The sequence below is a fragment of the Dermochelys coriacea genome, chromosome 5, assembly GCF_009764565.3.
Source record: "Dermochelys coriacea isolate rDerCor1 chromosome 5, rDerCor1.pri.v4, whole genome shotgun sequence".
Classification (NCBI taxonomy): domain Eukaryota; kingdom Metazoa; phylum Chordata; order Testudines; family Dermochelyidae; genus Dermochelys; species Dermochelys coriacea.
In genome coordinates, this window is record NC_050072.1 from 110,047,606 (window position 1) to 110,073,540 (window position 25,935).

Consider the following 25,935-nt stretch of genomic DNA (forward strand, 5'->3'; position numbering starts at 1 on the left):
CACTCGTTATAGAAGTGTTTTCACATCTGTGCAACGAATTGTTAAATATCTATGAAACCTTGGAAGTATATCCCTGCCAGAGTTTATCTTAATAGTTTGTCTATAAATATACTTGTATGTTCTGTTTGTGTGCCTGGTGTTTACATTAACACATTCCTCGTTCCTCCCTGAAGCAAGCAATTCATCTGTGTTTTACCACCTAAATCAGAGGTGTGAATTACTGTGATTTTTCTCCTAGTGTCACACTGCTTTGAGCTATCTACCAATCCTACAGCCTTGCTACACACAGAACTCCCACAGAAGAGTTCTGTGTGCAAGAGGACTGTGGGATTAGGCTTTATTCTGTTTGTGCTACTGGATCATTCAGCACAAGTGTCTCTATTATGCTCCACAAAGCAACAGTGAGTGGGTATAACTAATCTTCTCCAACAAACAACCCCCATCATCCAACCATGTTTAACTGAAAAACTTGCTGAATCGCTTATGTTCACTGTCCCAGCGTGCTATGGTAACTGGACTAGTGAGATATGATAAGCGCTAAGCACTCAAGAGTATATACATTCTTCATAGGAATTCTTTTGGATTGTTTATTTTTACAGTACCTGGCTCGTCTGTGGACTGGACGGGTCATAAGAAGGTACATAGTTCTTCAGAGTATCCTGAGGATTCAGATGGGGAGGATATCTGATCGTTGGATGAGAGAAGTAGCTAGATGGGGCAGGAGGGAGAATAGCTTGTGCTGGAAATGGCAATGGCGAAGGTGGGGGTGGAGTTCTGGTTGAGATGACTGGAGAAGATAAAATAAAATGAAAATTATTTAGTATCTTTTCCTGTTTCTTGCATAACTTTTTACCTGTGTATCACAGAGAGAACATAAAGTTAGGCGTGAATTGGCATGATGTATTTCTTATCTACAATATCCTTAAATACAACCTCTCATTCCCTCCCCCTTCCCTGCAGTGCCCTAGGGAATGGATAAGTGCTGTTATTCCAAATCCATAAATGCCACATTTTGTTTAGTTTTTTTATGGATTACATCATCACTAGATTTAACTTTTCTTTAAAGGCAACAATGATTTCCCAGCAGGAAACATATTTCAGTTATAAAGTCTTCGTCTCAAGAGCCCAGATGAATCAAACAAATACGTAAATAAATAAGTAAAACCCACATTTTTTCCACAGCAATCTAACAAAGAACAAAGTCACTGAGTTCTCAGAGACAGACAGTGATTCCTCACTGCATTGTACTGTACCTGTCTCATGTGGGGATGGGGACAATAATTACTAGGCAATAATGCCATGAATAATTAGCTGACCATTGTGAAGATGCTAATGAATGTTCAACTTCAGGGCCTGGGAAATCATTGCACCCAATGAAAATATCTCTGGCAAACAAAAAAGGATCTATCCTATACATATTTTCTTTGTATTATCTTTCTTCCCAGCCCCCACAAACACACACATCTCTATCTATAGACTACAAGTAATGTCTAAACTACCAGCAATGTTTTCACAATGAAAGGAATGTACAGAATGTCCTGTTACTGCCGAGGCGTCAAGCCAGAAGTGGAGATTGTTACATTATTACAATATATAAAAATCACATTCCACTCTTTATTACACATCTAGAGGTCACTTATTTTGTGCCTTATTAAAAGGAAAAGACTAACTATGATAGAAATGGGAGAAAAGAAGTGTGCCTATATTTTAGTTAGGAAGGACGGTGTATCTGTCCAAGATATTTTATAAAGTGCTTACCACCCTGGTACTAAAGGTCTCTCTCTCTCTCTCTCTGTACAATGAATTCTGATTCTAAACTATAGCAGCACCAGCACTGCATTGGCACCAGTTTTACAATTCTCCTCTCCTATCTTTTACTTTTTAATTTTTTAAAATATATTTCATTTTAAACTTTTTGAGCTGGGGATTAATAAAAGTGAACTATATAATAAAAAGGCAGCAGGATGTTGTTGTGAGATGCTTACAAATCCCAAAGCACATCACACAGAGATATAGTATTTAATTTTCAAATGGTGTTGGCTACATAGGATGCCTGAATCTGGTATTTGACTGTCCTGTTTAAATGCCCAAATTTGAAAATCTCCCTGACATCCGTCTTTCTCCTTGGGAACAGTGGATGGTGGGTCTGCTCCACCATCTGGTGTCTTCACAGGCCATTGCTTAGCCCCCATTCCTCTTCTTCCAATGCTCCTCTCCCCTTATGCTGGTTTCCTCCTATTTCCTTCTCCCCTTTCCATCTGTTGATCACCACCGTTTCTTCTCTCCAGGGCCATTTCCTTCATTTCCCACTGAAGCTATTGATCGTGGGATGGGGCCAAATAAGGTAGCCAATGTCTGTGACAACTTCTGTACAGGTTCTGCTACAATAAGAGATGCAGACAAGTTTGCAGTGAAGCAGCCAGCAAGGGAAGGGAAGGAAAAAGTGAGAGCTGATTGAGAGGCAGTCTCTGTAGTTAGCAGCTTCCACAGCTGGGGTGTCAGGGAAAAACTGCAGTCTCAGGGACTTCAGGATTGAGAACAGAAATTTGGGACAGTCCTGTTCAAATCAAGACTGTTGGAAAGCAAGCAGTAAATTTACGGAATTACTCTGTTGGTTGTTATTTTATATGGTCACTTAATATATTAATCTAAAAAATTACATACTAAAATAAATACAAGGTTTGAATTAAACTGTGGGTATGGTCAGAAAAATAACTATGGCAGCTTCTCTCTCAAGAGATCTACTCCAGAATCAGTCATATCTCTTCACTTTAATAACAAAAGTAAATTACTAGTTTTTTACACTTGTTTGGCCTGCAGAACCAACGCAGCTACAAGAGAGTCTCCTCTGGCTCATGCATCATATACAGTATTAACTAATTTCTGATTGTAGAATCCTTCCATAAATCAGAAAGAGCTGAAATTGACTTCAGATCCCAGAGTGGGTTTGATGGTCTGGATGTTAAAAAAAAATAATATCTCTTCACTTGTAAACTGAATAAATATGAACTTGAGGCCACTGAGATGGGGGGGAAAACCCATGAAAGAGTAACTTTTGAGAGAAGAACTGCATTTTAAATCTATAAAAGCAAAAATATTCAAGCCTTATTTAATACTCCTTACTTTATCCTATTGTGTTTAAGGAATATTATATAATACATAATGTCAGACGACCCACCGATGAAAGAACCCTACAGTGCCAAAACTTAAACTAGGGAGTTAAGAACAGAGGGTCCTACAAAAACCATACTAGAATTGCCCACACTATATACTTGACAAGCCATTACAGCTCAAGGGTCATAGTTTCCCCTTAATCCATGCATGCAACTCCCATTAATATCAAAGGGAGTTCCGTTGTTGATCTACAGAAGTATATGGCGAAAAAAAGTTTTATAGATAGTGGCTCGCTCGCTCTATCTACCCATCTATCTACCCCAAAAGAGGCATCAGTATCTAATTCATTTTTTAATGCGGGTGTTCAACATTGTTTTCTAATTTTGAGGCTTCCATTATGTACTGCATTGAATAAAATCCTATTAAGGCATGTAAATATAATATGCTAGCTAGCAAAAAATGGGGCGTGAGGGCTTATTTTGTTCTGTGAGATTATATGTACTTTCATCCATAGGTTAGGTTTAGCTTGACCACTGCACACCACTGAAGAGCTACCTGAGCTGTCTTTAATGAGAAGTCCTCCAAGGATAACCCAAACTCAGCAACATACTCAATTCCCTTTTCATTTGTAATATACATGGGAGTAGATCCATAACAATGGCTTCAATGAATGCATCATTATCAGAGGGTGGGAAAGAAACAGAAACCAGATAAATATGGAGGATTTTCTTCCTCCTTCATATGCCCTCACCACTGTGTGCAACTCCTGGGATTCCTGGATGGTGATGCTGGGGAAAAGTGCTCAGTCTCGGTGAAGAATCCTGAGGAGATGTAGGGCTAAACAAAGGCTTCTCAGGCTTCTTCATTGTAGGAGAAGACATATCTGCAATGGAAATATAAGAAAACAGGAATGTTAACCCAGAGGCCTCTTATTCCATTGCATGACACGGCATTTTGTAAATCATATACTATTTATGTTAATGCTACTTTTATAAGTCCCTGTTCAGGTATCCTGCTCCACTGTGACTGATTTTAAATTATTGGTTTCCAGCATAGGCATGAACAACAGTTCACTGATCTTTGGCTTGCAGAACAGAAATTGTATTCTCTTCATACCAGACAAGCAAGAAAGTAAAGAAATCCCTGACCTCACCAGTTCCCTAGATGTTTTTCAATTCTACAGAACACCATATCCACTTAGCTGATGGGAATTTTATTGCAATTTTTACCGGAAATCTGCAATCACATGTAGAGTAATCACAACAAAAATTCCATTTTAAAGTATTTACTATTTTTAACACAGAAATCCATCCCTTCCAAAAGCATAGTGATATTCCTAAAAATGTAGGATACATAAGCGCCAGTATTCAGATTCTCTGTTTTTCAAGTAGGCCCTTCCCACCTCTCCCTGCCAGCTTACATCCCAACAAAAATCTCTCTTAACATGAAGATAGCACAATGGTCGTGAAAAATGAAGAAATGCTATTATAAATTACAACAGTAAACACATTGTATTTTTTCTGAAACCTTAATTAACATTAATTATTGTACTTCAATCTGAAATTATATCTTTTCCTCATTTAAATTATTCATTGCACATATTTATAGCATGTACATCACCATGGTGTATGGATTGAGCTTGAACTCAATGGCATTACTCATTTGCTTAAAATCAAGCTCATTCATAAATACTGGATTGGGACCATAATGTATCTGCCTTTTCTTTGCTATGCTGACCATGCTATTTTCATTCATGCCTTTATCACCTTCAGACTAGACTACTGTATTGTGTTGTATTTGGTGCTACACCTTAAATTTACTTGGATGTTGAAGGCAGGACAGCCCTGTAAAATAGAGTGCCTCACTTTGAGCTTATTCAGACAGTTCTTTATGATCTGGGTTGAGTTTAAGGTGTTGATCTAGAAGACCTTATATATGCTTAGGAGCTTTCTACCTGAGAGTCTGATTCCCTCTTCCTGACTTCTACCACAGCTGAGATCTGTGAAGACCACGGAGCTTGACCCCTCTTGATATAAAAGAGGGAAGCTGATGGCAGGGTGTTCTCTCTGAGGGCTCCTATTTTAGTAATATATTTTGGTCCAAAATAGCCTGACTTTGAGGACCTCCAGGGCACAGAGCAAGGCTCATCTTTTTTATGCAAGCTGCTGAAGAAGCAAATTTTGTCTAGGGGAGCATACAGGGAAAGCGTTGACATTGTTTTATTTCTGTGTTGAAGGGTATTCAGTATTATTATACATTATGACAGTTGCTGTAAGTTTTGTTTACACTGATCTATTATAATTTTATATTATTGTCAAAGGCACCTGAGTGATGACATAGGTGCCTCTGGTCATTTTAGAAATGTAAATAAACAAGGTGCTATTTGAAGGGAAATAACAAACGTTTTATTTTTCCACTTTTAATAGCATATAGCAAGGACAAGAGTAACAAATGGTTAAGGTTTGGATTATATAATTTATCTGATAAACTACATAAACTTTTTTTAAAAATTGCTTCAGGTGTGGTGAATGAGTCTGGAATAGGGATTTTATAATTCTGTAATAAAACCTGCATGTTAGTTCATGATTTTAGGATTATTTCATTTTTTGATCAGATGACTGCACTAGCTTCTTCATTTCTTAAGACACTTGTTTCATCTAAGCACAAGGACCTTTGCACTACTGCCGAAGAGGGAAAGCAGTTACATCTTTACAAAAGCCATTGGACAAAATTAACCAAACATTTGGCTTTGGGCTGGGACTCTTCCACTAGACTACCACTGCAAAAACAGTCCAACATTATTGTCTGAAAAAACAGACAAGTGCACTAATGGCCTATAGCTGCAGCCTTGACTAACACATTGCATCCATCACTGGCTGTCACAAGACATATCAATAACTGAATACTTGATAAGACTCTTTTGACAACACAATTAGTTTATTATACCATATGTATAATATCACAAAAATATACAAAGGATTGAATTTGATTTTTATTTTGAATATTGCAGCTAAACTTCTATGGGGAGGAGATGATCAAACACCCACAGAGTAGGAGGTGGGGAGATCTTTCACTTGCGTAAAACTGTATTCAACAAATGAACTTTTGAAGGAATGAACTAACTTCTGCTGAGAGATTTTGCAAATGTCTGCAGATCTAATTTCTGTACTACAACTGTTATTTAATTTAGTTTGTGGCTGTTACTTCATTAAATAAGCCAAAGCTTTTTATTAATTATTTATTATTATTATTTTTAAACCATATTTAAATTGTTTGAAAGAAGAATGTTATATGAAGTGCAATGTAATCAGGGTTTCCATTAACCCCCCCAGTGGCATCCCTAATTTGAAAGAAAATGTACAGAAAAGGAAATTGGTGATTATTACAACCCGCATGTTTTGCCTTTAAAACAACTGTAGTTCAATACATATAGAGTGGCATAAATTACAAAGCAAAACTGAATACAACCATGAGACTATTATTATAAGAGATTATTGTCTCTGAATGAAGGTGAGGGCTATTGGCAATCAATATTGTACATCTTTTGCTGCCATATGAACTCCCATCACCCAACCTCTGTACTTTAAAGCAGAAATGCCTGCCACACATGACACTACAGTGGAGTGCTTTTAGAAAGATGACACAAACAGCATTCACAACTGTGAAGACCGAATAGCTGAAACACATGTAGCAGCTTCTTTGTTAAAACAATGTACGTAGCATTGTGAAGTAATTCAGATGGACATTCCCCCCTTGTTCTCCTCTTGTATGCACTGACATCATAATGGAGCTTTCATGGTCTATTCACTATGGAATAACAGATGCAGCTTACAGGAGAGCCAGAACAAAAACTGTTTGTATAGGTTATAGAGAGAGACTACAGTGGTCTCCTCCTTGACCAAAAGGACAGGCTTCTAATTCTGGTAAGGGCACATGAGTTTCATTTTCTTCAGAGGATTACCAGTTTTGGAAAAAAATACATCATTATAGCTTTGGAAGGGCAGTTTTTTTATTATCCTTAGTTTTTTCAAATGTTCACGGCCTTTAAATGCAGCATAATTAGCTAAGGCAATTGTAAGAGTTCATGTAATTTTTAATGATATCTCCAACACTTACAAAATAAAAACAACAGATATTGTTTTGATTTTAAAACATATATGTTAACCAAGAGTTACACTTTTGTTCCTGTAGCTTTAGATATATAATTAGGTGACCAAGTGATGGAAAGAGAATACAAAACAGGCCTATTTGTGTTTTCTTCCAAATGCTCTTTGACATATGTTTGAAATAAAATTGCTACAGTTTTGAGAATGAAAATATAATATTTTTTCAGTTAGACTTATTTGTACTCTATTGATTCTTTGAAAAATACTTAGCACATAAGGAAGAGGAAAATGTACCAAAATCAGAAATTTAAACCAAGCTATTCTGTTTATCATAATGTTCTATCGACATGAATCAGAATAACCCATGGCCGTGTCCTGCTTAGAATTTTCTTAAAATTTTAACGTAACATGATTATACTTTTAAGAATTCACATTCTGTTCAAATTATTCTTGCATAATATCCTCATGTTATGGCAGAGATACAATAGATACATGCCCAGGCTGAAGCATGTTATACATTTTAAAGCATCACGTGAAAGAGATAAAGGCTTATGCAAATACAGAGTTAGATTAACTCATCTCCCAACAAGGTAATTCCATCTACAAAGTAAGGGAGAAGAGTGTTGCTGTGAAGCCCAGCGTATGCAGCCTGCTCATCGGCAGCTTGCACAAATGGTGCTCCAGATGTATATCTGTTCAAGTCAGCCCAAGGCAACAATTTTGATCAATTCTAATGTGATAAAATGCTGCAGGGAAAGTGTGCAGAAATGTGTTTACGTCAGCTTTTAATTAAACTGTTGTTCACTTCCAAAGAACCTTAGGAAACACTAATGAGACATGAGTTTCAGCAATTTCCTCATCAAAGCAAAGACCCTCTCTTCTCAATCTGAAGTTGCCTGTCATCCAAGTAGTTCCCTGGATAAATGTCACATGGCACACCAATCAGCGAGCCACCTGTTATTAGAACTTTGCTGGAGTCAACTGGTGATCCGGGACAAGTTCAAACATCCATCTGCCTGCTTTGGACACTTGCTCGTTTTTCAGATAAAGCATAGCAAGTTGTTAACTTTTCTATAATGCCGGTGGTGCAGAAGTGTGAAGAGATGATGAAGTAGAAATAGAGAATAAATAACATTAAATCTATTTAATCCAATTTATTCTCTATCACTTCTTATTCATATCTTTATATCATAGTTTAATTTAGCTAATCTTTCTTTGCAAGGTACACTCCTGTGGACAGCAACCTATTAGAAATGTTTAGAACTCAGTTTTAGCATTGCTTTGAGAAATCCAGATAAGAACATCTTCACATTATTGTTTGTGTACTTTACAATGAAAGATATTAAATCAATAGCATTATTTTAAAAAATAGCAAAGTTGCACCTTCATGCAGCTAGCAGGAGCCAGGGACTTTTGAAAATCTCAAGAGAGTTTAAATACAGAGGACGGGGGTGCATAGGAGCCAATTAGCTAGCTCAGTCTCCAACTCCCAGATATGGAAAGACAGCAAACCTGAAGGAATGTGGGCAACCCCACCCCGCAATCTTGCCACATAAGCACTTTCACATTTCCCCATCCACATCACCACCACACATACACACACACACACACATGTGCGACCCTATCTTCCAGGCACGATTTTCCAGTCCCTGTAGCCCATTCAAGATTCCTCCCCTGTTGATTACGGGGAAGGGACATTTGCAGGAGATACGGCTAGTGTCAGATTGTGATCTCAGAATACATCCCTTCTACACTCCATTGGACCTGAGTCTCCACTGCTTGCACCTTGAGTCAAGTACACCTCTGCAAAATGGGTATAAAATCTTACCAGATCAGAATGATTGTGTTTCATATCCACTGTGCACAGCTGAAAATGGCTACAAAAAGTGTAAGTCAATGAAGAATCACACCCATTGCGTTCAGTGGAATTACTTCTGATTTACACCAGTGTAAGAGAGCAGAATCAGGCTCCCAGCTTCTTTATAAGTTGAGTGTAATGACTACAAGCCTGATTTTCAGAAATGCTGAGCTCCTACTGACATCAATTGGAGTTGAAGGAGCTCAGAAATTCATCTCACCAGCACAAAAGTTCACTTCAAACATAAAAGATTAACAACATAAGTCAAACAACTCCAAATAACTTGATGCATTGCTGGGATAGGTGTAGCAACTTTCAGTGTCAGCCAAACATACGATCTTTCAAGGGGATTTTGGAGGTCTATAGATGAAGTTAAGATAGACAAATTTTGTACAATGGTTGTGGACTGCTTTGTGTTTGAGAAGCAGCCTGGCTGGAACTTTGAACAGAGCTACTCACCTGAAATTTTAAAAATTGGTGCCAGATCTAATTTTGCTTCTCTGTCAATCTTAGCATAGATAGAAACTGTGTGCACATTTATAACTGTAGACGAGAATAACTTTAATATGCACACGCTTATTACTCTTCCATCAGAGAATTAACCCACTTTCTCAGTCCAAATGCTTCTCATTAAATTAGAAGCAAGGGCCTTGGCTGAAATGGGCTTCTGGGTCAAGCCCAATGTTCTTACATCATCTCCCTTTCTTTGGTAACTGAATACATTTCACCCTGTATAAATGTTTTCTAATCAATTTCATTTAAAAAAAATAGTATCTGTAGGGTGAAATGTATTCAAATACCAAAAAGTGGAAGATAATGTAAAAACATTGGGCTTGATCTAAAGCCCACTGCAGCCAATGGGAATCTTTTAGATAGGAGAAACAAATTACTCCTCCATTTCCAACTCATGTGCAAAGTCCTATAGTTCCGAATCTCATTATCAATCTGTTGTGCTTTCCAGCCTCCATATTTTGTTCTTACAATATTTGTATATATAAGCGATTGTCAAATAAACCAGGTTTTTAGCTTCTACACCATATATCCCTGTTATGCCTGCCCTGCCTGGAAGATCTGCTCTTGTAAGGAGGTACAGTATATCAACATTTTACAAAAATCCTACTCTGACGGGCAGTATATTTTGAGGCTTATCAATCTTGACAACATCTCCATTAATCAAAAAGCAGGGGGAAAGTAAAAATAAAATATTTTATTTGAATGAGGCAAGCATGAAGGAAGGACTGCAGAAATGTGATATTTTACAAAGAATTTCAGTGCTGCTGTACATAGGGCTTGCTCCAGTGCTCATATATACAGTATGTTTAAAGCTGTATCTATAATCCCTCATATTGCCCCAATACATCAAACTAGCACAAAATGCCACGGTATGAACAAGTAAAGATGGATTTTTACTGTTATGGGTGGTCAATCACAAAGAAAAAAATGACCTAAATATCCTCTGATTTCAGCACAGTTTAATCTAATTTTTACTTGTAAAGCAATGCAGTATACTTCCTGACATTTTGCTTAAATCTGTACATTAACATTTGAAATGTATAATTTATTTTATTAACAACTATGTGTTAGTGCACCCAGAGATTTGGATAAGCATCTCTTTTAATTATTATTTAAATCTATTTTTTTTAATTTGGTTGAATTAAGATCAATGCTGTTTATTGTACAGGAAGAGGAAGACAAGGAAGACATTGTTCTCATTTTAAGTGTCGAGGAATAATATGAATAAAATCATATGTGTACATATATATTTTAAAAAATCCTTAAGAATATGACAGGACATACGGACTTAATCCCATAGCAGTTGTTTGATGGTGTCATGTGGCTTGTAAGTAATTATCTGCCAAACTGAAAAAAGGCTCTTTTTGTTTACATTTACATTTATTCCCCACGAAGATTACTTTGAAAGCATGGCAAGCTATGCTGCAAGAACAGTGTGATAATTCTGTATCTATTTCCTACAAATCTCCGTTCCTGAAGAATAGCACTCTGTTTTATCATCAGAAAGCAAAAGCAAACTTAATGTTAATGGGGTGGAATTACTTACTGTCACATTATAATTTAATTTATGATTTTGACTCATGAACACGGCTGTGTCAGGTGGGGAACAAAATCATTGTTCTAAATACAGTATATCTTACGATCATATCATTCCTTAGAGCAGTAATTTTAATCTCACTTTAAAAAAATGGATACTAAACCCAAGCCCACAAATATTTATCATGTTGCTGTTACATAAACATCTCTCTATAAAACAGTTCTACCAATATGCTGAAACCTCTCAAATTCAAACTACCCTATAACACCTTATTAAAACATAAAAAACCCCTCATGTATCTTATAGAAAGGGGGCACTAGATATACATGGCAATTTTTTTCTTTTTTCTTTACTCTTCGGAAACACACTTGTCTAGTCCATCATTCATCAATCATCCTTTAAGTGATTTTATTCCAATGGACAGGCAATGATAAAAAGCATCCTGGGGGACTGTGGGAAACTCTAATTAAAAGACCCAAACAAATTGTACAGGACTTGAAGTATATTTTAGTCATTTATTAAATAATGGTATAGGTAAATCACTAACATTCATCACGACTCCAGGGAAAAGCTCTTGGCCACAGGATCTTATTAGTGCTAAGAATCCAAGAAACTTGGCCTACAAAATAAAATCAATAGTGTAACCTTAACTGTAAGAGTCAGAAAGACACTGGAAGATTTCTAATTTAACAAGATTACAGATGAGTTCTGAGATAAGACAATTTGGGGGAAAGCTATTCATGTAGAAATATTCACGCCAAGACGTCTCAAGGTTTTTGCTCTTAATATTATTATAATCCATATTTGTAGCAGTTTAGGATTATGGAACAGATGTGGTACATTAGAGGATTTATGGGAAAATCTGCAAAGTGGTTTGAAACACCAATGAAATAAAATCATTAGATTTAGGTTGAACAGAATTACAATTTGACAGTTTGACAGCATGCTGATGGGAGAAAACGGCGACAAACATAAGGAGATTGTTGGCCCCTTACTGAAAGTTAGTGGGGGATTTTGGTTGGCCCTCTCCCAGTACCAAAAGAAACTGGAAGGCTTAATGGGGAGGGACCAATGCTCCAGGGAAGCTCAATTGAGAGGGCAAACAGGCCAATGAGGGACTCAGGAGCCTGGGTCCCATCCTCCGCTGGAACTGCCTGAGCCACAGCAGGATGAGCTAAGGAGAGAGCAACAGCCTGAGCTGAGCTGGGAGCAGAGCAGCAGCAGCCAGAACCAGAGGAGCAGCCCAGAGAGCAGAGCTGAGCTGGAGACAGAGCAACAGCCACCAGAGGCAGCCTGGAGCTGGGGGCTGGAGCAGTGTGGGGCCATGTGTGGTGAGCAGCTGGGAAGAGCAAGGGGGGGACCCTGGACAGCAAGGGCCCAGCGCAGGAGACACCCCCAGACAAGTGGCCTTGCAGGCTGGACCTGGCGGGGGATTGCAACCCCAATGCGAGAGCCGACGCTGGCAAGAAGGGTCCTGCCACCTGGAGGCGTGTGACTACCGCCAGAGCAAGCGTCTGACCCCTGGTATCACCGCAGGGCAGCCAGGGCCTGGGAAAGAGGCCTGGACGTGTGAGGAACAGACTGTGAACTTTCCTTGCATTCCAGATACGGCTAGTTGTAGCATCCCCATGCCCATACAGTGGGGTTATTTGTTACTTTAACTTTTCCCATTTTTTCCTTATTTTTCATTAGTTGTTGTTTAATCAATTGTATTTGTTTGAACTGTATGTAATGACCAGTGGGTTGGGAAGTGTCCAGTGCGGAGAGAGCACCCCGGAGTGGGGACAGCCTAGACCCTGCCTAAGTAACCACAACAAGACCATGGGTTGAGTCTGGCAGGGATCCTGGGCCCAGCCTTGTCGGGGTTACGAGGACTCTGCCACACTGGAGAGTGGAAGGGGAGACCTTGAGGTCAGGCAGGCCTCTGGGTGAAGAGAGCTGGAGTGAGGACTCAGATCCCTTTGCTAGCCAATTCCACCGGGATAATGTATAAATCAGGAACATTCCCCACAGTCGCAGGGCCATTTCCCCACTTACACAAAGAATGAAAGTCATCTGTTCTGTGGAGTATGCTAAGTGCAAACAATTATAACTCAGATTCGGTTACTAAATGTAAAAAAAAAAAAAGTAGCCAAGTCTATGCATAAAATACATTTGGACTGAGCCTATAGTTCCTCCTCCCACAGGTGTACTGTTAATGAAGTAAGAAGAACATGCTATTCAGGAAAATATGACTCTCTTCAGGGGAAGGGAAGGGGTGCACTGATTGCCAATTCCTACAGAAGATGAAGGCATTCCACATCTCATAGGATCAGGGAGTTGTTCCATTGACTTCAGCGGGACAAGACTTTCACCCTTAGTTGGTGAAACCCATTTGCATCTGCTGAGGATCTGACACCTGTGAGTGAACCCTATTTGTTTATTCTGCTCACAGGTGAGTTTAAAGTTAACATAAAGATAAAGTATAGCATGTTCTCACCTGACAATGGATCATATACTATGCTTGATGAATGTGTGGAACTCTCATTGATGTTAATATGACACTATGTTCTTATACTATTCATTATATTTTAATTTGTAATTGTCTTTTCAAAGTAACAAGTCTTTGAGAATTGTTTTACCTGTTCTTCTGATCCCGGCTATCAAAACTCAAAAGGTAAGAAGCACTTTTCATCCTAATTAAACTATTGCTGAACCTACTGCTAGCATCTGTAATTATGTTTACAAGAGACATTCCTTATAAAACTTACACTAAGGAAGCCCTAAACAAATCAGATCCAAACTTACTTTAATACTGGATTACGTGTCATACGAGGAATGTTGATGTTGAAAAATCAGACATACTGCTTGAATATTAAACATTATCTATTTCTGCTTCTTAAGCCATAGGAAAGTAGGTCAGAAACTGGTTTATAGTCTCTCACACAAAACTTCTATGACAGTGCTATTATCACCATGATGCCAGTTTTCAGCATGATGGCTGCCAACAGACTCAGAAAGGTCAACTGCAATTAAGAACTTTGATTTAAAATACAATTCAAAGCTTATTCGTGATGAAAAGGACTTCTTACCTTAAGACTGTTGAGGTTAAGAAAATGAATAGTGTTCTTTCAGTATCAGTGTCTGACTTTGTTGCACAAAATACACTTAAAAGTGACACAGAAAATCAAGATATATGCATAAGAAATACATACATTTATTAAAGAGAACTTTGAGCTATTAAAAAGGAAATACAAAACTGGATCTAAACAAAATTCACTAGCAGAATACAAATCAGCATAAAAACATTCTTTGACATACAAAGATTTTAGGAATTTATACTGAACTGAAGACACAGAAACATTTAACAGATATTCATCAAGATTAACCTTATAAGATGAATGCATCTGTCAGATGGAGACTATGTATTTCTAAAGCATATGCTTTAGCCTTCTGTAGGTGCACCAGGAGTTGGAAGTATTCTTGAACTCTGTCCAATATAGGCCACCAGGCAACCTAGGTGATCTGTTATAGTTCTCAATTCCTGGACAGCATTAATTACTTCCTCTTTCAATTCCCTCACTTCAGAAATTAAAATGTCAATTTTAGATAGTCCATGAGAAGAGGGCCCAAGAAGGAAAGTGCCATCAGGAAGGGGCCCAATAGGGAAGGAGTGTCCAGTGGATGGGAAAAAAGCAAGAGGGGACAAGTGTCCTGAAGAGGGATATCCAACAAAGGGGACCTGGGCCTGAGAAGAGGAGCATCCAATAGCTGCTGGGCGGTCAACCGGTGAAGAGAGTCCAGCTGTTTCTGTTTTAATGGTATGTTGGCATCTTGATTCTTGACTGTTGGCAGATGTGGGTGAAGTGTGAGAGAGTGAACATGATGAAGAAACTGTAAAATTAAAATTTATTTCATTGTACATTGACTTTCAGTATTTTTGAACATCTGACTTCTGCAGAATTCCACATAAATCTCTAATTGTATTTCTTAGTTATGATATGTATCATTTATAAATGTAGGTTATATATATTTACTTTAAACAATTTTTTGCTATTATATTAATATACTTTGCTTTCAAAATCTAGCTTAGTAAAGTCATACATGTATATATAATGTAATCTTCTTAAGTTATTCCTGTCTGATTTCATTTAAGAAAAATACTCAGTTACTTACCAGACAATGAATCAAGGGTTTCTCCGCTAGTTCTTTGTTTATCTTAAAAAAAAATGAACTGGGGTCTTCTTAAGCCATGCCACTTCCCCTGTATAACGACGGGTGACAGCCTGTTTGTCATGTTTTAAAAATTCTCTTTTCCAAATGTAAGGGGAGTTTTCCACATAAAATTTTATTTGCTAAGAATTTCACAAAAATCTGCTATTGCATTTATGCAACAATTTCACTGAAATGTTATTCCTGCATCACAGAAAATCGAAGTTTTGTCTTAACACAGACAGACATTCAGAGTTCATCAAGGTTAGCCAGATAGAAAATGAGTAATTGTTAGACTTTATAGTGTGAAGGCATATTATTTTAAAACAAATATACATTTCCAATTGGTAGATGCGCACTTAGGCTTGATTCAAAGTCCACTAAAGTCAACGAGAGACAATCAACTGACAAATAGTAATTTGCAAAAGTTCATATCTAATATGGACTTGGTATTTCACATTCCTTAAAGGTTATATTTCAAGAGGTAATACGAAAAATAGTTAGGTCTTGTAAAGGAGTCTTAATCCATATATTTCTAAGACTTCATACAGGAAAGTGAGTATAATTATTATAATCTTATAGATGGGGAAACTGAGGCACAGAACACTTACGTGACTTTCCCAAGGTCACGCAACAGAAATAGAACCTGAACTCCTTAATTTCAATACAGGGTCTGATCCATTCCAGTATGCTGCTTCTTAATGGATCACAACTTATGCTTCTTATGACTAATGACCATATTTTAGAAAAGATCTTTGCAGTCAGAATTGCATCCCAACTATTTTGGAAATCCACTGTAGCTTTTCGAAGTGTTGTATTAGTTTTGGTAAGATCACATGAAGAGTACTGTACCTCATATTTTGTATGTCAAAGCAAATGTAACACTAATTATATGATCTTCCTACAATAGTTATCTGTATGTATTTTTCAAAAGACGACAAAGCTGTCCGGTCCATAAAAATAATTAAGAAATCATTTCCTTTTTTAAAGGAAATTTTTCAGAATCTGTTCCTCATACTCCTGTGGTACCACATATTTCTCTAGCATTCCCAAACATTCCTAAGACAACTGAAGTAAACCACCAAGACAGCACAATGATTGCACAATGAGAAATAATGATAGGCTCGCTCTCTTTCATAAATGTTTATAATCTGGCTTCATCAAATATAAAAAGGAAACTAATTTTGAAATCTAACTTTGGTTAAAGAAAATGACTACATTTTTGCACAACAAATCCACAGTCTCTATTTACATTCTGGAGCAATTGTCTGATGGCTAGGAAAGAGCTATGTTTGGAACAATGGCATGTACAATAATGCATTCAATGTAAAAAATTAAATACGAAATGACTGGCCATTGTTTTGATCAACCCAGAGTCTCTTTGATTTGATTTTTGTTTGTTTGTTTTGGTTTAGCTTACTTATTTCTGTTCTTCCTTATATTTCCCTACATTTCACTCTCCCAGAAAATTACAACACCTTTAATATCATATCAAAGTCTCTTCAGAAATAGTGTGAGGAAAAGAGTTGATAATAGTAGTTTGCTTATACAAGAAGCTCTGTAACTGTAAAAGCAGAAGCTTTATGTTTTACTAACAACAAATGCAGTGTGGGATGATGAGTATTTCACTGTAGTTTGGTGAAATTTTCCCCTTTTCCCCTCACAGTTTCTCAGCCAGTACACATCCTAGCCAAACTGTAAATCCTCGTATTCCCCGTTTTCATGATGCATGCTTACGCGTTACAGAACTTGTGCAAACAGTGAGGATTATAATGGAGTCATTTGCACTGTGGCTTTTGTCCATGTACAACTGCCTCATAGTATGTACCGTGCATGGGGAATAAGAAAAAGTCAATCAAACTTCTGCACACCAAACATGACTGACAACTCACTAAGTGTTAACACACTATGTATTTATATGGTATGCACTTCAAAGGGAGTTGGGCACCTCACTCCCCTTAACACTTTGAATAAAATACTTAAGCTAGGAACTCCAAACTTGGTACAGCACTAGGGTTTTGTCATCATTGCCACCTCCAAACCCTTAGTGTTATCCCCTTGTGGCTGCTCTGCAAATAATAACACAGCAAGATAGAAATATTTTATGTTAAAGAGATCTATCACCTCAGTTTCTGGAATCCACTATTGTCTTGGAGGAGGGCTTAAAGAAGATCACTGCTGGCTTAACTACTTCCCACAGGAAGCTTCAAACACTGAAAATGTCTCATAACTAAGTACACAGAAAATTGGGTCCATTTTGGGACACAAGTTAAAGAATTGAGTCCATGAATTTTGAAATAGAACAGGTGAAAACCCCTTTAAAGTGAAATCAATAATTCTGTGATCTAATTTTTCTACTTTTGATCTTGTAGAAAAAGTGAAAATTACATTAAAATGAAAGAAAGGCTACTTACCAGCATATGTAGTACCTCTACATATTCACACTTGTAGGATGTGGACACTTCATAAATGTAGGATGATTCACATATCTGGTGCTGATGAGCTTCGGGAACCTTCTAGAAAAGCAGTGCCTGTTGGGACTGTCTGAGCATCCCCTAATGACACTGGATGGGTCAAAGCTGTTTAAAAAGCACCATGTGCTTCTCCAACTTTCTCGTTTTTTTCCACTAAACCCCAGAACCTTATGAGATTAGAACTCCATGGAAGACAGGAAAGTGTTCTTTCTTCCTTTATAATGGCACTGAGTTCCTTCACACAGAACCCTCACTGAGCTCTGTCTCTTCTTTCCTCTGCCTTTGAGCATAAAGGTGAGTAGAATCACCACAAATGTCAGGCCCTGAGTGGACCTCCAGGCTTGGTACTGATAGGTGAGAGGCTTGAAATGAGGATCTCAGGGTGGCAAGATGGGGTGGAGCACAGAGCAATCTGCCCTGGACACAAACGCCAGTTCTTGGTGGGAGCAGGTACCATCAGAGGCGGTAGCACTCACCAACTTACATTATGTCTACTCGGCAAAGAAAAAACAGCAGCTGGCCGGTACCAGCCGACTCAGGCTCGCGGGGCTTGGGCTGTGGGGCTGTTTCGCTGCTGTGTAGGCTGCCAGGCTCAGGCTGCAGTGGGACCGTTTCACCCTGCAGGGTCCTAGAGCCCAGGCTCCAGCCCAAGTATGGAAGCCTACCAAACAATGAAATAGCCCCGCAGCCCAAGCCAGAGTTGGCTGGCACAGGCCAGCTGTGGGTTTTTCTTTGTTGTGTAGACATACCCTTAGATGAGAGACAGTTTTCTCAGTTTTAGGATAGCCTTAGAACCAGACATGGTACATTCCTCTGACCTGGAGCCAAACACAGGCCAAGCACAAGAGGTTTCCACTTCCCCACTTTAGAGAACTTCAAAACAGAGGCTCACTTTGCCGCAGAGGACTGCATTCTTCAAATGGGAATATGCAGGGCTACTTTGAAGAGGAAGACCATTTTCCCTAGTCATGTGGTCAATTTATGTATAGAATGAAAAAAGGATGTGCAGGATACAATTATGTCTCTCAGAAACAATGGTAACAAAAGGCAGTCATGGCAAAAAAGAAGTAACAATGGCCTACTCTGTCCCTCCCCAGGAATGGGGGTCTCAAGACAGATCAGAAGGCCTGTCTCATAAGGCCTCTGTCAAAGGAAATCCCAAAGCGTGCCAGTCCTTTTGGACCTATGGTGTAAAGGCATGACATGCCAAAAAACAATCCAGTGAATGGTTCTCCATGAGGAAATGTGAATACAGCTCTGAAAAGGCATGTGGCATAAGATACACAGTTCAAGCTCAATCTTTCTTTTTGAAGGTCCTTGGGGTTGGATTAGGTACAGTACAATGGAAATGAAACATGAAACAATACAGGAATCTAACTACACAAAAGTATAGAAATGAAGTAAATGTTCTTTGGGAAACTACCCAAAACAGTCTTAACAACAGTAAAACTACTAATGCTACTAAAAACATAGGGAAGTCTGGTCAAAAAATCAAACCAAAATTCTATGCACAGAGCAAAGGTCCCTACATCTGCAGTTACCTGTCAAAAGAAAGGAACTGAGGTGGTTGGAGACTATACAGCTCAAATCCAAACTCTGGTGCTGCAGAGTCGGGGCTTATGCAGTCCCAATAGGCACTGCATTTCTAGAAAGTTCTTGAGGCTCACTTTGCTGCAGAGGACTGCATTCTTCAAGTGGGAATATACAGGGCTACTTTGAAGAGGAATATAGACCATTTTCCCTAATCATGTGGTCAATTTATGTATCGAATGAAAAAAAAGATGTGCAGGATACAATAATATCCCTCATAAACAGCAGTAACAAAAGGCAGTCATGGTAAAACAGCAGTAACAAAATAAAGCTACTAACATAGGGCTGGGCTGTACATCCTTTTTGAGACTGCAAAATAAGTCTATTGCCCTTGCCGTCATCAGTCTGGGTACACAAAGTCACAGGCTAAATACATACATTGCATATGTGTTCATTTTTTAAAAATTCAGCAGTAAATGCTGAAAATAAGAAAACACCCTACACTAATGACTGCAGGAGAGAGAATAGCAACAAAACCGAAACAGAACATGGAAAAAAACCAAACCATTGCTCTCTAGAAACCAATCTGAAAAAAAGAAATCAATCCCTAATTAACAAAAAGCAGAAAATATGACACTCAAAGATGAGAACAATCAGGAATTCCTCCCATCCCAACGTCAGACAATAAAAATACAGAGTTTAAAAAAAAATTAAATGGGGGCAGAGAGGGACAATTAAAATAAAGAAAGATAACAAAACAATGCAAAGGGGAAATGCAACTAAATTAATTACTTAACACTCACAACCACAATACCTCCACCCAGACATAGACACACACACACATACAGAGATTGGAAAAATTCTAAATGCAACGCCCCACCACCACCACACACACACACACAAATAAGTAAGTAAATAAATAAATAGATAAACAAACAAATAAAAGCACACCAAACAGCCAGTCAGAAATGGAGAGGTTGGAATTGACTAATGGGCAAAAGACTGAGGTAGAAGGAGCTAAATATCAGGAGTGGGAGCTAAAGAAGGAATTACATGTCTGGCTCTTCATTATGACTTTACAAGCTGTGCTCCATAGTGCATGGATGTGTCTGAAGAACTGCACAGGGCTGACAAGCATCAAGCACAGAATCCTTTGAACAACATGATGAATAAAACATCTACAATGCATATACTGGGAATATCATAACACATGACACATGGGAGGGATTTCTATCTTGGCATTAATGTGAAGAGCAAGGTGACAACAGTTAACAAATACTATATTCGCTCCATGGTCAGTTATTTCCCTTTCTAACAAAATACTATCATTGGGATCTAGTACCCTGACAAAATATTGCAGCACATGTCAGACTACAAAGACACTAATGCTACATCAGAATTCGTTAGCATGGACCCTGAGCTCAAACAGAATTCCATAAAAGATAATGGGACTGTGCCCAGGTACAAGGGTCTGCCTTAATGCAGAATCCCAGTACAGAAACTGAGCCTTAGGAACTTAATATTGGCCCAACCAAAGTGTGGGGACTTCAGTTTTACTCAGCTAAAAGCTAAAGATAATGTTCAAATCCTGTTGGAATGGAGTTATTACATTTCACACAGTGTACACAATATAAATTAGATTTTCAAAGAATACTTCATTGTGTAATAAACGTTTTCATAATAATAATACAATTGACTGTGTGGAAAAATGATGATTATGTGATTGTTCATGATACTTGATTTAGGTTTTTTTTAAAAATATATTTGTTTAGAAACACTCAAAAAAATTGTTGTAAAGAACAGCTATGATTTATTCCCTCCCCCTTTTCAAGTGTCAATGTATTGCAATTATGCAAACGGAGAGTGGAAAATCTATATTTCTGGTGTATGTTTGAACCCTTTGGCATAAAATGGTCCTCATGTTACTCACCTTGATCTCTTTCATGCCATGTCCGACTCCCAGCAGCTGGTGAATTTGGAGAGGGGTAAAAGTCTCCGGTTGGGCTTGGCTCCATATTTTCATCTATGGAAATCGTTTTGGGTCTCTTGCTGTTGAAATAACAAAGGTGTTGGTAGTAAGACTTATGTGCAGTTAGCATTGGTACTGCAGAGGCTATAAGGGTTTAAACAATTTTTTCAACACTGAGAGCAATTAAAAGAAAAACCATGAAAACAAATGTTAAGCCTGACCTCAAGCATAGGTCACACAGGTGTGTTCTTAAACAATGGTGTGTGCATTGTACAAAAATATTTACATTATATAGTTGGCATGCGTGCATAATACACAAAAAACCCACTATGGGGAGAATTTTCAATCTCTACACATTCTAAGTCTGGCAGCATTTAAGACCGTGGCCAAACATCCAAAACCTGCAACCTGCTGTAAAAGGGTCACGTCACTAGAATGTTAAATTCTACATATAATTCATTTCAGGCAAAGAAAAGCAATGGAGGAGTGTTTCTGCACCCCAGATAAGGTCAGCCAGGTAAAACTTCAACAGCTCAGAATATGCTAGCAGAAGGAAAACTTACTTCCAAACACCCCACCAGTTCAGCGTACCAAGTTACTTTTCAGTGAGGCCTGCCCTGAAACACAGTCTTTTCATTTTCAATTAGTTTAATTTAAAATGAAAGGTCTGCATTTCAAACTCCATCATTCAAAGAGATTCACTCCACTTCAATCTAGTCGGAGAAAGGCAAGTTTCTTCTTATCAACGCATTCTGAAACTTCTCAGAAAAAGCAAATTTCCAAAGGAAGATGGGGAACCAGGCATGAAGGTTGAACAATATTTTGACAATACCGTGAAATAATTATGACAATACCATGAGGATGAATTTATACTTTTTAATTTAAAAGGTGAACTGTACGGCTGAAAAGACAATGGAGTTAAACCCAGAAATATACACTAAAACCCCACAATAACCAGACTGTGACATTGTTAATAATAACCTTGTCAGTAATTATTTCAAAAACTGTGAAATCTCCCCCTCTCCCCATGCTTCCTGGTTCACTGATGATGCATAACTCTGTGGCACCACAGATATGCAAGCCATGGTACCTGTGATAATACAGGATGCATCACTACAGGGTAGCTTCAGCAAACCAAGATATTTCAGCAGGGAAAAGCAAAACTCATTAGTTTCCTGAAGCCAGAACATGAGCCCAAGTTTCCTGGGCACAGGAGACTCTCCATTCATGCATTTCACTGGCTGTGATGCTCTTCACCCCTCCTAAGACCATGTGAACAGTGCTTCACAGGGTCAGAATCCATAGATGTGGAGAGGAGTAGGCCAGAGTGGGCTGAGGCAGGGATTCAGTGCCCCACTTATCATCCCTTGACTAGTCTTGTGGAAATTTCCTAGGAAAGATAATACAATTGTTGCCTATATCACGTCCCACCAATTCCGCTTCTGCACTAGGGAACTCCCCGCACTTAAGAGGAGGTTCTGGGGAAAGCCACAGCCAGAACCAGGCCCTGATCCCCTCTTGAGTTCTGTGAAGGGTGGGGACCTATCCCATGGCCTTTGCCACTGGAGACAATCCTTCCCCGTCATAACAACCAGGGAGGAACTCCAAGAGGAAACACTCAAATAGTTATGATTACCCTTTGTGTGCTCCATCAGGAGATGGAGATCTGGCTTCTGGTGCTTCATGTCCCCACAATTAAATTTACATATAATGTGGCTGATGTTTCTTTTTTTCCACCTTCGCTATGCTATGTCTGACCCAGGATGCTGAGAAGCCTTTTACCAGGGGCAATTATCAGTCACCACCTTCTCACCAGCCAATGAAAGTTCTGGAGCAATCAGTTTTTTCCTCACAGAATTGTCTTGGATTGTTTTCTAAAACCTGGAGAAATCTGCCTGGCAGATGGAGATCATTTAAATTTTCCCAATAAGAGCAACAAAAGGTGAGTCTTAGCATCCTTTTGAAGGGATGTAGAATGTGAGAAAAGGCAGCAGCGTTAAATAAAAACAAAACTGTGCTCATCCACAGAGCTATAACTGTTCTGCCTGAGTCAGTCAGTAGTGTTAAATGCACTCCTTCTTCCTGCAAGTGTAAAATCTCTCTGTGTGTATAACTGAGCAGTTTTAAAACACATTGCTGTTCTTCTAATAGACCACTACAATGTGGCTTCCTCTATTAGACTACTAGAAAGTGGTTTCAAAAACTAAAGTGAAGTGGTATCATTTATAACACTTCCCATTTACAGGAAGATATTCTTACACCATGAGTTTATTATCTACATATAATTTATAAAAATATACATACTCATATTTATAAAAGCAACAAGAGCTTATACAATATTACACTTTCTTTACAATATTATTGAATTGCTTTTCCCATATCATGAACCCTGACTTCACATAGCCAGACAACCAATATTTTTGCCGAACACTAATATTTACTCTTTTAAGATTATATTTACCTGCTTGGTGGAGAGGACAGTGACCTCTGTAGATTTACACCCGAATTCATATCATGGTAGTATGGCTGGCTCGGAAGCTCTCCAATCGGGAAGTTAACTCCAGTTCCCTGGGTAATAGGCGCTGAAGAACACATTATTAAGAAGAGTCTAAACTAATTTCTAAATTTTTGACCATTCTTTCAATTTTAATGTTTAAAAAATCTTGACATTATTAAATTTATAACTAGTTTTCTGCCTATTGAAGAAATCAAGTACAGTCAAGTTCTGCTCATGTTTACATACCTTAAAAACAAATTAACTGCTCCCTCTGCCTTCCCACCCAAAAATTTCTGAACATATATGCAGTTTTATTACTGTATATTATTGTTTTATCATAGATAATGTGCAAATCATGAATGGGAAAAAGTGAGAAAGATGGAGATACAAAACTGAGCACGTTGTAAAAGGGCGTGAACTAGGATGACCAGACACCAAATGTGAAAAATTGGGCCTGGGGGTGAGAGGTAATAGGAGCCTATATAAGAAAAAGACCCAAAAATCGGGACTGTCCCTATAAAATCAGGACATCTGGTCACCCTAGCACAAACATCCCTGATCGCCTATTCATGCCAGAAATAGCTTTATATGGAGAGAGCACTGCACTGGTAAATTTGCTTTCACCTATGATGCAGATATTGTTTTTGTGTACATTGTTATCTTTACCTTTGTGTACTGTCTGTGCATTGAGCGTTTTAACTTAAAAAATAATTGAATGTTTTATAACTTATCTAAAGTTTGAACTTTTCTAACAATTACAGCATACTTTTGTTGTGGCTTGAGGTTAAACAAACACATGGGATGAAGTCCCACAGAAACCACATACTTTTAAATTTATTATTAGGAGGGCATTATGAGCAACACTAAGAAGCAGAGGATTTGGCAACAACATAATCTTGATTTTTTTTTTAGATATGACCAAATGATTAAAAGTTCTGAATTCATATTTTTGTTAACTCCTTTCCAAATGAATTCTTAAACAGAAAGAAATGAACAGAATTTACATTAAATTACAAGAAGGAAGTATACCAAAAACAGGAGTAAATAAAAACAATATCTGGATTATAGATTATTCTTATACCATATTAAGATTTTCTATAAATTCGTATGTGTGTGACAGAGAGAGAGAAAGACTCTGACAGAGACTAGCATGATCTACATTCAATTAGTTAGGTTTCAGAGTAGCAGCCGTGTTAGTCTGTATTCACAAAAAGAAAAGGAGTACTTGTGGCACCTTAGAGACTAACAAATTTATTAGAGCATAAGCTTTCGTGAGCTATAGCTCACTTCATCTCTAAGGTGCCACAAGTACTCCTTTTCTTTGTATTCAATTAGTTATACTCCCTATTCTTGCTATGATGTAACTGTCCTTCAAAGTCATGAGATTGGAGCAAAGTAAAAGAAAAGAGACATCTGCTGGTTTAGCAGAATTCCAAAGATGTACAGAGGATAGCATGATGGGAAAAAGTTGCAAGTGCATGAAATAATTTGTTTCATTATCTATGGTAATTTTATTGAGATCACTTCATTGAGCCATGCACAGCAAATGGATTTAAGTTCTTAATAAGATGTTTGATTCAGAATTTGAAAAAACAAACAAAGCCTTTTACCTGTTTTATTATAAATGTATGCAAGATGCACTGTGACATCATGCACAAGGTTAAAAGCATTTTCTTCCTGTCTCAGGGCCCGAAGAAAACTCCATTACAGTGAAAGGAGAGCCTTCAATTGACTTCAGTGGACTATGGATTAGGCTTTTTGCATGTGTAAAATCATTAAATATAATGTGTTAACTTACTTCTGGACACTCTCACAAGTTCTGACACATTGAAGACTCCAGATTTTACAAAACTATCCTCAAGGTACCCTGAAAAAGATCATAATACTGTTGTCAACTACCTTACTTAGAAAGACAAAAATATATACACCATCTAATAGCAGAATCAACAAAGAAAAGTCCAAAAATTAGGCCAAAACATGATGATAGCGGTTCACTGGATGGATGAGAGTTGAAATTCAGACTGTTGTATGCAAAATTGAGATTCCATACAAGAGATTCCTCAACATATCAATGGAAATTAACAACCAATATATTGAAATTATAGTTAACCAACTGCAGAAAGTATATAATAACCTCCTTTCGTTG

The 25,935-nt window shown here is 38.0% G+C and overlaps 1 protein-coding gene across 12 annotated transcripts in view; it reads right to left on the bottom strand.

Annotated features, from left to right (window-relative positions):
* NFIB (nuclear factor I B) overlaps positions 1–25,935 on the bottom strand; it is a 216,384-nt gene that overhangs the window by 43,328 nt on the left and 147,121 nt on the right. For 11 of the 12 annotated variants that reach the window (XM_038402437.2, XM_038402431.2, XM_043514499.1 and 8 more), the window contains exons 4-8: positions 25,588–25,656; positions 23,754–23,874; positions 21,254–21,372; positions 3,866–3,997; positions 603–787 (exon numbers count right to left, since the gene is read on the bottom strand). In XM_038402437.2, the coding sequence (XP_038258365.1) occupies positions 603–787; positions 3,866–3,997; positions 21,254–21,372; positions 23,754–23,874; positions 25,588–25,656 (626 nt within the window). Of the gene's footprint in view, positions 1–602; positions 788–3,865; positions 3,998–14,308; positions 15,002–21,253; positions 21,373–23,753; positions 23,875–25,587; positions 25,657–25,935 lie in introns of those variants that run through there. The other variant, XM_038402440.2, reaches the window with a different exon arrangement.